The 13,550-nt window shown below is 37.9% G+C and overlaps 1 protein-coding gene across 1 annotated transcript; it reads left to right on the top strand.

Annotated features, from left to right (window-relative positions):
* The first annotated feature begins 6,539 nt into the window (after positions 1-6,539).
* On the top strand, positions 6,540-13,213 carry LOC136279470 (beta-1,3-galactosyltransferase 5-like). The gene is made up of 2 exons (XM_066163316.1): positions 6,540-6,639; positions 10,995-13,213. Exon 2 carries the CDS (start codon positions 11,056-11,058, stop codon positions 12,061-12,063), a length of 1,008 nt encoding a protein of 335 aa, XP_066019413.1. The 5' UTR covers positions 6,540-6,639; positions 10,995-11,055; the 3' UTR covers positions 12,064-13,213.
* The last annotated feature ends 337 nt before the right edge of the window (positions 13,214-13,550 follow it).

Raw genomic sequence — 13,550 nt, 5'->3', positions numbered from 1 at the left:
CAAATTTGCCATGCAAGACCGAATCGCACCGCCTTTAGCGGAATTCATTGCAATGTGAACTTTTCGATGGGACCTTCATCCTTTGTGAGCGACGCTTTTTTAGTAAAAAAGTGCACAGAATGCAAATCATCAAGACGTGCGATAGGGCTGGCTTTTCGTAGACTTTGTAAAAATAATCAGCATGAAATACTACCGCAAGCTAATTGTAAAAAAATTTAGTAGTTAGAAGAATCTAGGTTGATGCCAAAACGGTTTTCATTAAAGGAAACGTCCATGTTAATCAACTCTTCTGGAGTTGAACATATTTCTTACGAAAAGAAAACAAGTAATAACAAGAGCAAAATTAGTTCATCTGTTCAGGGACTGAACTTATCAAGAGTACCGTGACTGAACTGATGATTTCATTTATTAATATTTCCAGAAGTTTTTCGTAATCAAGAGTATCAACTTGGTTCAGTGGTATGAAAATAGACTTTTGATCGCGCAAACAAAACGCCATATCAAGTAAAGAACACAGGCCTTCACTGAAATAATGAGCAGGATAGCCTCCCAAAGGCAGTTTTAGTTGGTTGTATGGAAAGGCGCCATATTGGCTCATATTGCATTGTAACTTTGATACTTCTAAATTAAGTATTTATCTACCAAGTTTCTATGAACAATGTTTCGATGCTTGGTCAGAAGAAAATGCAAGAACGCCCAGCTTGCTGCACGAAATTGCAAATGAAGTTAGTTGGAATAACAAGCTTCTCTGCATTAATAAGAAATCTGTGTATCGTAGAGATATTGCAGATTTAGGGTTTTTAAAAATTTTCGAATTATTTTCAACTAAAGAAAATCTCAATCCTGAGCAAAGTTCCTTCATTATGGGTCTTATTAACTCTATGCCTGCCAATTGGCCCTTGACAATTAAAAGGGAAACTACTGCACCGGTGATTGATCCACCTCCGGATTCACCTGCTATTCTAATTAGTAACAATTTGGTTCCAATTCTTGATGCTTCCTCAAAGCAAATCTGCCGGCTTTTCCTGGAGAGCATTAGAATCTAAACTTAGAGAATTTCAGTTTAAAATTTTAAACCGTATTGTCTTTACAAACGAAAAACTGTTTCGTTTTGGCATGGCTGACTCGCCGTCCTGTGCTTTCTGCCAAACAGAGGTTGAATCCGTAGAGCATTTACTCTTTTCCTGTAGAGTATCATCTAGTTTTTGGAAACATGTCTTGTCCTGATGAAATTAAGAGATCCTCGCAGCTAAGAACACTACTGAAACGAGTAGCTGAAAATAGGACCTGAAAAAAATTCAAGCCCGTACGGGATTTGAACCCATGACCTCTGCGATACCGGTGCAGCGCTCTCACAGAGGTCATGGGTTCAAATTCCGTACTGGCCTGAATTTTTTTCAAGCCCTATTTTCAACTACTCGTTTCAGTAGTGTTCTTAGCTTCGAGGATCTCTTAATTTCATGTCTTGTCCTGGTTGCGCGATCATAACATCTCTGTTGATAATCTTGAAGAGGAAGATGTCATTTTTGGTAAGTTCGATATTGCGGAAGATTTTCTCTTGTTTAACCATATTTTGCTTCTGGGTAAGTTTTATATTCACTCTCGGAAATACCAGAGTGGTATACCTTCTCTTCAAGGTTTTACAGCCAGTACAAAGCGAGTTTACAATATCGAACTCCATATTGCCGGCAAAAGAGACAAATTAAAAAATCATTTTAGAAAGTGGGAAAAGTTAATGAACGTTTTTACGAATAAGTGGTGTCATGATTAATTTCCATCATTAGTTTTAAAGTGATGACATTGTAATTTACATACTAGGTAACTGTATTGCTGTAGTAGTTTTGTGTGTGTGTTTAGCTTGGTATTCATCTATTTGTTCTATATAAGTGTGTGTGTGTGTGTGTGTCTTTTTCTCTTTTTTTTTCTTAATTTCTATTTTGTATGTAAACGTAAGAAATGCTTTAATAAAAAATAAATAAATAAATAAAAAGGATAACTCCAAAAAGGCATTTCACACCAAGTATTTTTTCTTGAAAACGTTTCATCCAAGGAAATGTCTCAGAAACTCCCTAGTCGCGTAGATCTCCCTTTAACGAAACAACGAGATATATTTGATTTAACATGTTAGCAGTGTGACTCTGAGTAAAATTCATCAGCTTTGGGCATAACTCCTGTTTCACAGGAGAAAGGGTGCCATATCTTCATTACTATACAATCCTTAGCTTTATGTTCAAACTTATTTTACAGACAGAATTCATTTCGTTTATTTTCCTATAGAGGGAAACGATGCAAACACATGTACAGTGAATAACTTTTGATGGGATCGAAAGTTCTCGAGACTCTCAATATCATTCAAACCTAATCTACTGCTGCTCTTTCCAGCAAGATGTTGCATTAATTTCCTGCCAAAGAAATTGTTTTAATCTGAATTCGAGGCATTTGATGCTCCAACTGTACATAGGGATGAAAATATATCTAGTCAGCTCTTTCCCGAAAAAGAAACTATCGATTGGGTTTGAAAAGCGCTAAAGTTGTTTTGCAACACAAAAGCATAAGTATTACTCTAACGTCGCCATATTGACCCACTCACTTAGTTTTTTCAACTGCTCGTCACTATTCCTGCCTACATAAAACTTGATTATGTTGTGCACAAACAACTATTCCCCTGATTTCTTTGAAGAGATTCATAGTTATACGAGGTCTCATCAAGGATGATTTTTTAAGACCGTACAAATGATTTTTATCTCCTTATTTAAAATGAGTCCCCAAAATTAACATTTCCATAACCGTATTGCAGAGGAGGTTCGATTCAGCCAGCTCCTTTATTTCAGTGGCCCACTTTTACCTTATCGTTCGAAGAAAAAAGACAACGAGCTATGTATAAAATACCAAAGATCTATATACAGGCACAGATTTGGAGAAAGCCAATCACACGACTCTGGCATGATATGGATGCTTCCAAAGGTCTTTAACAGTTTCTCCCTTTCAGACTTTTCTCTCCGCTTTCTTAGAATGTCCTCAAGACGAGTTCCTCTCTTTCGTCTTTTTTCCAAGTCAAGCAACACGTCTGTGGTGTGTACCTCATCCGGAATACACTCGTAACAGAGCTCTAAATATTTCAACGTACATAAGAAAAGCCGTTGAAAACCTCGAAATGGACAACTCACTGGGCTCTTTTCATCGAAGTAAGCGGTCAGATAGCAAGCGATACGTTGTGGAAGTAAGGTGAGGTATTTTATTGAGAATTTGACGTATTTTTTAATTCGTTAAAGCGGTCGTAAATATTCCCATACAACCTTTTCGCAGTTCCCGGCGCCATATTGGATTAGTAACCGCAACCACACGATAATGAGGCTGGGGTTGACCGGCGGTTCTTTCAAACAGCTGATCTGCTGACATTTCACGTTCTAATACACTTTTTAATGCGATTTCTCCCTTCAAAATGGTTCTTTAATACAACTATATGGAAATTTCGTCAGATGACATCCAGAAACTCAAAACAAAAGATCTCAGGGAGATTTTAAAATCTAATTCAAAATCGACGGGCGGAATTAGAGCCGACTTAGTGTCGAAAGTCTATGCTCCATCAAGTAGTAGAGAAAACCGAGAACTTCTTACAGAATTCCAGGACCTAGAACAAAACCAGAGCGACTTCAAATACGAAGCAACTATGGTAAGGAGCGATCTCCGTAATTTACCCGAGATTAATTTCATTCAGCTTTACGATTACCCCGTTGTTTCCACACGAAAATACCGCCACATCGTGTTGAGAGGAACGCATAACGAAAAGCTGAAATCCTCTCAGTTCTTCTTCGAAGGAAATGTGAAAAAACTGGAGGGTAAATGTTTTGAAAACAAAACTTATGTAAGGGCAAATGTTCTTCACTCGATGAAGAAAACGCCTCACAGAGTTTTTCTGGAGTTTTCACCCACCTGTGATGTATTAAGCGCAGCGTGTACGTACCCGACTGGCCTCGATCTTCGAGGAAAAGGAAAAGGCAACCACATCGGAGGAGTGCTGTTTGCATTGAGGATTTTATGAGAAGAACGTTCCAAAATAACCCAAAGCCATTAACCAGCACGTCGCCGCTCTCAGTGTGAATGGTACCCCGCAACCGATGTGTGGCAGCGAAGCCAATCGACAAAGTATTGATCAGAAAGATTCGATTCGGTAAGAAGAACATGAGAACCTAGCCAAAAATAATAAAGTTTGATCCTAGGGTACCGAACACGAGAACCCGTGACGAGACCATCTTCGAACCTCCAAAACTGTTTGCCCTCAAGTTCCTTCTTTCTCTTCCACGACATCAAATCTAAATCGGATATTAGACAGATCGATCCACAGGAAGTACCACAGAAGCTGTTTAATATGGCTTAGAAAGCGAGGCAAAGGCTGTAGCCCTCTAGGTAGAGCAGATTTGTTATTGCTGCTGTTGTTGTACCATATTCTTCAGTTAAAGTTGTTCTCATTTTGTTTACCAAGATGTATTCTAGTTTGCCATTTGTACATTGTATCTTATGGGAAACTATACAATAGAGCCTGTACAGCCACTTGATTATAACCCTTCTTTCTATCAACCCATGAGGGAAACTGTAACAGATACCCCTTCTGGCCCAGGACAACTCATGCTCATGATACATTGAAAACCATTTCAGTTTGCAACTCATGGTAATTTATTAGGTGGCAAGACAGCATTGAAAGAATCAACAATTTCAAAACTCCCAAAAATGACTGATTCATGCAACTTCTCCCTATAATATCCAAACACTATCCAGCAAACAGATACTGATAATACTAAAACTTATCAGGCAGAAGTTATCTTGATCTTACATCAAATTCTCATAACTTATTTACAAGTAATGTGTAGCAGCTACAAGGGAAAATTAACAATCAGATCTTGGGTTTTTAAGGGTTAAAGGGAGAGAACAGAAATGCTTCCTCTCAGCTACTGATCTCAACAATGTTAGTCCTTTACACACATTTAAGTTTCTGTCAGTGATAAACATTCAGTGAATTGAAATTCCCATTCTTAGTGCTCAGTGGCCTTCTGACACAAAGGTTTACTATACTAGTTCTTGTTGCATTGTGTTAACCAATGTTATGATGATATAAATTTGAGATGTAAAGAAGATACTTACAAGATTGAGAAATATATCCAAATCAAGATATTTATTTTACACTGTTACAGTTACCATAAGATTTGTTTGAAAGAGAATCTTTCAGACCATCGAACTGTATGAGAAATTATTTTTGTGAGACTTCTCTCAAACTTTTTATTATGAGGACGATTTTGTGAACAATGAAATTTAGTGTCATAGTTCATCTTTGTGTTGAGAACTCTTTTAATTGGTGAAACTCGCTTTTTCTATTTGTCAATTTGAACATCAAATTGATTGATACATAAGGCACACAAAATATTTTTTGAGAGTTTCATGTGGCATCCATGGTGAATTACTATGCTATCATAAAAAAACAAAAACAACAACTACTGAAAACTTCTTTTGTCACAATTGCTACCAAATTTGTGTCAAATTTCTGGGTCTGCCATAATAAGTTAAAACTCTGAAGATACAGTGTCTTGGTTATTTTATTAAAAGCAATTACTTTCCAAAAGTTTCTCTGCTAGGAGTGTTTTAGGCAAGCCATGTTGTAAACAGGTGAGCAGTACTGAACTTATTGACTTAGCGCCGGAATAAAAACACTCTGTTGAACTTAAAACAATTCAGGTACCTAATATAAAATTTGTACTAATTTTGCAACAATAGTTACCCTCATACATAATATTCACAGAGAATAAGATAAGTATAGAACGATAAATACTTAGCAAAAATACATGCCTCCGTGCATAAACTTGAAGAAGTGAAAGCTCGTAAGCAAACCATTGGGGCCATAAAATGTATTTGAACAACCAAAAGCGGCACACTGCTTTCCTTTCTATTTGGGAGAAGTATTAGCTTTATCGAGATTTCGGCTAAGACCATCCATTTTCCTTAAAAATCGAACAATTTTACTGCGTACGTACGAATTTCACCAAAAGTGCTCTGAGAGATTCAACACGAGTCAACCTCAGCCTCGTTCTCACGTGTGCGCGGTTACATGTCCAATATGGCGCTGGGAACTGTAAAAATCTATTCCGACATAACTCTAATTGCGTAAGATGATCATCTCAGAGCTGGAGCTTGGGCCGCCTGTGGCGCATGGAGACAAGTTTATCGGTAGATTTTACTACATATTACGTGGTTTTTCAAACAAAGACTTACGCCTTCCTTGTATAAGCATTACCCAAATCCATTTCTGATAAAAGGGCGGCGAAAAAGCGAAAATCTCACTAAAATCGTTTTTTTGGACTTCGGAACAACCGTTCGCCATACATCCCAGAAATCTGTGCGTAAACACAAGGATCCGATCACTGGCAACTCATTCATTAGTTTTAAATGTCAGTCGATCAGATGAAAGGTCACCACTTTACAAACAAAACATTGCGAAACAAATGAAGAAAAACGTGACAGTTCATGTGGGTCCGCGTTGACAGTCAGTGACCAGCTACCAGTATTTTAGACCCGCCGGGAATCAAGATGGTTTGCAACGCGTGAATATCTCAGAAGGCTTATGGGACAGGAAACTATCAGCGCCCCACGGTAAGTCGATTTTTAATCATAATTTATGCAAAAAAATTAAATTCGCTCGTTGCTGATCTTACTGCCACTGAGTCAAAGAGCTTGTTGTATCTATAGCTTTACAACTTGACTTCAGCTTGATGAGCGTCCCCCATCATCTGCATAAATTTGTATCACTTCGCTATCCTGGAAATATTTCGGTAGATTTTTTTAACCATGAACGGGCCTTTTATTATAAGCACGGTTTTAAAAGCTAGAAAGTTTCGCTTTTTTCATTGCATTGCGGCAGTTAGCGATGAGAGAAATCGCATGTCATGTGATGGAATGAATACCACATGAGAGAAATTTACTCTCGAACAAGAGCGATATTTTTAAGGCATGCTTGTCGTGGTTGGGAGAACACTCTAGGCCGGTTTTCTACACAAAGTTTATACGTTGTACAACAAAACCGCGTTCTAAGCCATCGAGCCCTTCATAAGAATATTTATTTTGGCGAACAGTGTCAAGGTCATTCATTAGATCAATCGCTGAAGTCCAGTGCTTGCATAAAGGTTTAGGTTAGACCCGTTGAAACCAAGGTGGCGTCATTCTTATATCAAGGACAAACAAAGTTTTTAAAAACGAAAAGGGCTTGAATGAGCTTCGCAAGGTTTCCATTCCATTGGGAATCGCCACAGTAGTCTCATTCTGATTTTTAAAGTGTGAGCAAATTTCAGTATTCACTTTAATGGCGTTCTGAGAAGGCCTCTTTCCTTTAATGCGAACAACGAGAGCTTGAGAATTTCAACAGCTTTCCTAGACTACTTTTTGTCTAGCTTAGTTAATATATTTTTCTTCTCTATGCATGTGAATAAAAGCAACAGTAGACTCAATTCCTCCTGGCTCGTATCCAACCGAGGAACTCGTGTGTATCTGCTTCGCATCACCTCAATAGCAGCTTAAGTTTAATTCTGGGTTCTTTTCTTTTCGCTTTTAAAGAAAACATGGATTCTGGTAAAACTAAATCAGTGTACCCATACAGAAATGTTTGTTGCATTGGATATTCACCAAACAGTCCACGCGGACAATGTCTAAACCTTTTCCTTAGATACGATTGGTTTAGACAAAACCAAAACAAACTTATGTGACCGAGAGCGGATTAGAGGATCCTTTTTCTTGCCAGCTTTCTCGGGGCGGCCATGTCGTAAAGACGGCAGAACAGAACTCAAAATTTTTCAAAAAGATCGAAACTACGCAAATAGAAAGCAAGATCAGAGGAGATAAATCTACTGTAAATAGACATGAGCCTTTCGCGAGAATAAATTACACAAAGGCAATTAACATACCAGTCCTGTTGCTTGACTTTACGATATGACAGCTTGTCATGTAAATGTCTGAGTGCCTCAAGTTTAGTTAAAATTCATTCAACAGAATTCATTCATTTCACCCAAAAAGAAAAGTAAAACCAAAGACAAATCCATTATGTGCATGATGATACAATTTCTTACAATGCAGATCGCTCCTAATAATTTGAGACGTTTTGGTCAAACGCTTGAACAACACACAAAAGATAATTTTACATTAAAAATAGAGAGGTGTTACACTTAAAAGAGCAACGTCCTCAGAACATGAAAGTTGTTGCAGAATTCTTCACCTTTCCGATTTCTTGCGTTTATTTATGATCCATACAATATCCGTACTTTCTACATTCAAACGACCTCGATCTTCTGCTACAAGATAGTGATATGGGCGATTCTATTTATCTGCTATTACAACGGAAATGCACGCCTGAACGACGCAATACCAAGATTATTTGTGGTTTACTAAAATCCCAAGCTATTTCCTGATGAATTGATTTTAACAGCTTTTTCCCATTATACTCCGATCAACGCGTCTGTAATTTACACTCGCACGCACGCAATATTTGCGACACGAATGGCACATCACGCAACGTCACAGGATGTTCCAACCCAGACGGACACGCACAATTTCCTTAAACAATTTCGTAACTAATTATTTTGGACCATTATTTATTTACTATATGACTTCTGCTGTGCGCATTCTAAATATCCTTGCTACAAGTCTGCCATTACCGTGCTACACTCAATTATACACCTCTATCTTAAGTAACCCGACTGTCATCAAACCCTTCTCTTAGAAAATAAAGAATCACCCGATACGCTTATAAGATTGTCACGACAAAAGAAGCTTCCACGTAAAACCAGGATCTGTAACGCGTCTATTACAATATTAAAATTTATCTTCGTCTAATTAAATAGCCAGGTTTTCCAGATCATAAAAGTAATTATATATTAAAAATTATTGAAATAAATAAATGGAGAAGTTTTAATAGTTTCAATTTTTTAATGATTCACTTGATATCTGACAAAGACCAGAATCGACAGAGTAGCGAAATCACACCTACTCAAGAAACATACGTTTCGTTTTTCATCGAGAGTGAAATATGGAATGCCAGAATTCGGAACCGGAATACCCGGAATTGCCCGAATGACCGTAAAATGATGAATTTAAAATATTTATTTATTTATTGATTTATTGTTTCGTAATATTTTAAAAATGCATTAGTTTCCGGGTCACGCAGATCTGTAAACTATAAAAATTAATTCATATGAGCGCAGCAGTCCGATTGTAGTAGCTACGAGTGCCTACGGCCTTCCTATAAAGAGGACGCGGCAGGCACAAAAACCCACTTGAACGCAACAACACGTCCTTAATATTACCTTTAAAAAAAACCTGGGGGATCTTTTTGTAACTAAACGAACATTGCCATTTTACCATATTTTGCTCACTCAAAGTTCTCTTAATACTAATGTAATATATACTACTAAATTACATGAAAAAAGGCTAATTATGAGCACATATGCATCATCAATGCTGCACCATGCTAAAAAATCCTCTGAGGCCGATACTATTGGTGGACATACCTGCCAGATAGGTATTTGATATTTAACGCAATAGTTAGCATATGACAAAGGGGTTGTATATGAATTCACTCTAATAGGGTGCCTTCCGGAAAAATCGTCCTACGCGCACTACTTTTGAAGAAACCATAGAAAAAAAAACAACAATATATCATTGTAAAGCTTATAAAGTATAGATATCACAGTCTTTCTTTTGTTAGGCGTGCGAACTTCCATGTTGCCGGGAACCTCCAAACAAACTGGACAAAATCATTCAGCAGATAATGGGAGAACAAAGCGTGTGAGGCTTAAGTGTATGGGGCCATCACATTGGCAAAAATGAGCGAGCATTGTTTCATTTTTTGCCCACTGTGCCTTCCTTCAATGAAGGCCGTAGGCACTATGTCATGCTGTCGTGTTAATTGGAGCCCGTAAACCCTCCCCCAAGCCCCTCGCGGTTTTCAAAATGGTGGACTATCGTGAGACACCCCTAACGTCTCTCGTGACTCCTCCTGGTTCATCTTCGACACAGACCATCGTCTAATGAATCTCATCGAGTTTAGTTTCATCTTTGTTCTTGGTCTCACCTCTGCATTTCGACAATGTTATCGATTTGAAAGCTACGTCGTCAAACGTTCTCTCATTTGCGGTTTACTCGAACACATCAAACATATCCTTTGAAGAAGAATGCAACTTGGTAAGGGTAGGGCCTGCATGCAGCCCAGTCACCAACCTTTCCAGGGGTGGGTTGCAAATGGCTCTGTGTGGAAAGTTCGGGTGGTGGGAAGGGTAGGTTTTTGACTTATTACTCTTGGGGGATTTGCTTTTTGCAAAGAAGTGGGCATCTTGGTTGAGTTATTATGAGGCTGGATTTTTTTGGCCTCTGTCCATTGATTTAGAGTTAGACCCATGCTTTGTGGCATCCCCGGGACTAGAAGGGCCTTCTAGTGAACTAGATCATTTCGGTTGGGGAAGTATTCAAGTTTGAGAGGTTTGTGTACGGATATTGACTTTAAGTTTGTTGTGTTTTTGCGTATGTTTTTGTGAATTCACTCAGATATATAAAGCTGTATTTTAAAACAACTACTACCCGTGATGATTTCGTGGATCGGTGAAAGCTTGGAAAATTATTCTTTATACAAGAGCTCAGGGCCTCATTTGAAACCTTTACATAATCACTTATTTCGCTGTCGTCTTGTACAGTCACTTAAAGACATCACTTGGTCAGTTCAAACTCGTTTTAAGTAAGGGGGGGGGGGGGGGAATCAAGGGTGTTCCTGTATTTTTTGTGTCCAAAATTGATCTGTTATCGGGTTCATCTTTTCAAACATTCAACCCTATACCCTATATAAAGGATATTAGCGTGGTAGAGTGAAATTTCATTTAGGTAAAGGTTTTCTTGTTTTTTTGCTGCTGTCCTTGTTTTTGCTTTTGCAGCCTAGTAACTCACATTGATGACATTCCAATTATTTTTAGGTAAGGGGGTCCCGGATTTTTTAGAGGTGTGGCTTCGTGTAACCAGTGAAAGACTCCAGATATGTTTCGTAAACTGAGATACTGTTTGGTCTGTTTCATATCGAAAATTCATAGAGGAAAGTTTAGAACCATTATTGTGGCATTGGCTGCCTTGGTAACAACCATCGTTTGTGGTACTCTAATAAGATTCCCTTCCGATGCTCCAACTCCCCGTCAGTCTGGACCAAGCCACGATTGTAAAATTTGGAAACAATCTCCACGGCATAAAACGACTTTGATAACAACGAAATCATGTTCAAGGAACTATTTTCTTCTCATCTTAGTGTCATCTGCACCTGCAAACCAAGGTAGAAGAAATCTAATTCGTCAAACCTGGGGCACTGACAATAACGTGTCTCCAAAGTGGAAGACATACTTTCTTATTGCGAAAACAGAGGATCAAACACATTCACGTTTTGTCGATAAGGAAGACGAAGTTTATGGAGACTTGATTCGCGCGGACTATTACGAGAATTACTGGAGACAGAGTTTTAAGATTATGATGGCCTTTGAGTGGGCATCGCGATATTGTAATTTTTCTTACATTTTGAAAGCAGACGACGATATCCTGGTTAATACCGCTGATTTAATTCTCTTTTTGCAAAAGGAATCAACTCCAGAAAAGAGACTTTTCCTGGGACGAATTCATCATAATCCTCGTGTACGTCGAGACGGTAAATGGAAAGTCAGCTACGAAGAGTACAACCACACTCACTATCCAGATTTCTGTAGTGGGGCTGGCTTTGTTATGACGTATGACGTTATCGAGTGCATTGTTCCCCTGTTTGATGTAATTAAGCCGTATAGGATGGACGATGTTTATGTAGGAATGCTTGCTCATGCCATTGGTGTGATAGCAGTGGGTCATAGAGGGTTCTTTATGCCGATTGATGATTATGACGACTGTAATTTTGTCCCAAACGTTCTTCTGCAGCACCGCGCGACTGGACAGTGTTTAATCAAACTTCATCATATTCATAAGAACGTCAAAGATTTCCTTTTCAATAGAAAACTGGGATCTTATTTTTAATTTGTTATTTCATACTTGACTTTGTTTATCTCCATATCTGAAGGACATTGGCGCGGTCAAGTAAAATTTGACAAATGTAAAAAGACTAAGACAAAAATCAAAGGCTCCCCAGAGATACCTCATGGTATGTCTTAATTCGTCAATTAAGAGGTGAGAACTCCAACCTTTTGTTATCTACTTCCAATATTGCGTGACCTACCCTTACACGATTATTAACTTTATAAGCAATAACTGGAGCACTAAAGTAAACCATATGTGGAGCACTAAAACTAAACCATATGTGTAATAACAAAATATATCTGGAGCACTAAAACTAAACCATATGTGTAATAACAAAATTCAAAAGATGAGGTTACAGAACAACCGTTATTCAAAAGTCAGATGAACAGACTTTCGCGAAGTACCGGCTAAAGCTACACATGAAAAAATTATAGTATTTTAGAGTATCATATGACGGTGCCACAATGGCTTTGACTGAGTTGCTCTCAAAATTAATCAAAGTGCTCTGTGAGCAAACTCGTGAATTGACACATGATTTTTTAGATTATGTTTAATGTTATCTGGTTTAGGGAATTTTGTGGTTGATTGTCATATCTAGAGTACGAGCAGTAGTTCAGTATTCGCTAATGTAGCAAAGAAACAAAGTAACGTTGGGATAAGAAGGCATTACAATTGAAATGATCATACTATTACATTTGACAAGGTGGATGATGTCATGTGCTTTAAACGTCTATCATTTTTGTTTCTGGTTCAAAAGAAAAGGTTGGAAGTCAATGTGGGTGAAAAGTGAAATTTACTGTCTTTCGTTGTAAATATTAGAAAATCAAGGCAATACTGTCTTAATGAAAACATTAACGATTCCCTCTTTATCAAATGAGACAAACGGGAACGAGTTTTGAGTGATATAACTAAGCCAAGCCTGCCACCGTCATTTTGGATCTCCGCCTGGGTAGATTTAAGTCACGTGCTAGGCAACGTATAATCAATAACAAGATAGAATTTCATTTCAGGCCTATTTATCAATTTTGTGGTGTGTAACTTTCGCATTTAAGTACGTTGTATGTATGTTGAATCTTCAAATTGTCTTGAAACTTAAAAGAAAATTGTTCTTTAAAAATTCACTGAAAAGCGGTAGCTAAAATTGTTTGTGTAGGTGTTATTTGATTTTTTGTAATTTCGTCAGTCGCCGGCATCTTCTGTTGCTTCACACAGGAAAAACACACGCGACGAAACGTAATGATCAATTTTGTCCTTAATCTCACGCCATAACAGAAAAAGCTTTTGAACATCTGTAAACTCCGAGCGCTTCACAGTAAGTGATATTTTCAATAAATCTTCGGATTGTTTTCAAGTTCAAGGATTGTAAATTACAATTTTATGAAAAACGAAGGTTGTTCTGTTATTTCAGTGTGAATCCTTGCATGGCTGCCAGTCGCTGGCGCCGCTTGTTGAGACTAAAACGAAAAAAAAAAAACTCTTTTAAGATT

The sequence above is a fragment of the Pocillopora verrucosa genome, chromosome 3 (assembly GCF_036669915.1).
Source record: "Pocillopora verrucosa isolate sample1 chromosome 3, ASM3666991v2, whole genome shotgun sequence".
Classification (NCBI taxonomy): domain Eukaryota; kingdom Metazoa; phylum Cnidaria; class Anthozoa; order Scleractinia; family Pocilloporidae; genus Pocillopora; species Pocillopora verrucosa.
The sequence above is the reverse complement of the archived record's forward strand: the minus strand, read 5'-3'. Positions and strand labels throughout refer to the sequence as shown.

What these genes read in the sequence shown, in the direction of transcription:
- LOC136279470 (XM_066163316.1), top strand. Translation starts at nt 11,056, where the DNA reads ATGTTTCGTAAACTGAGATACTGTTTGGTCTGTTTCATATCGAAAATT.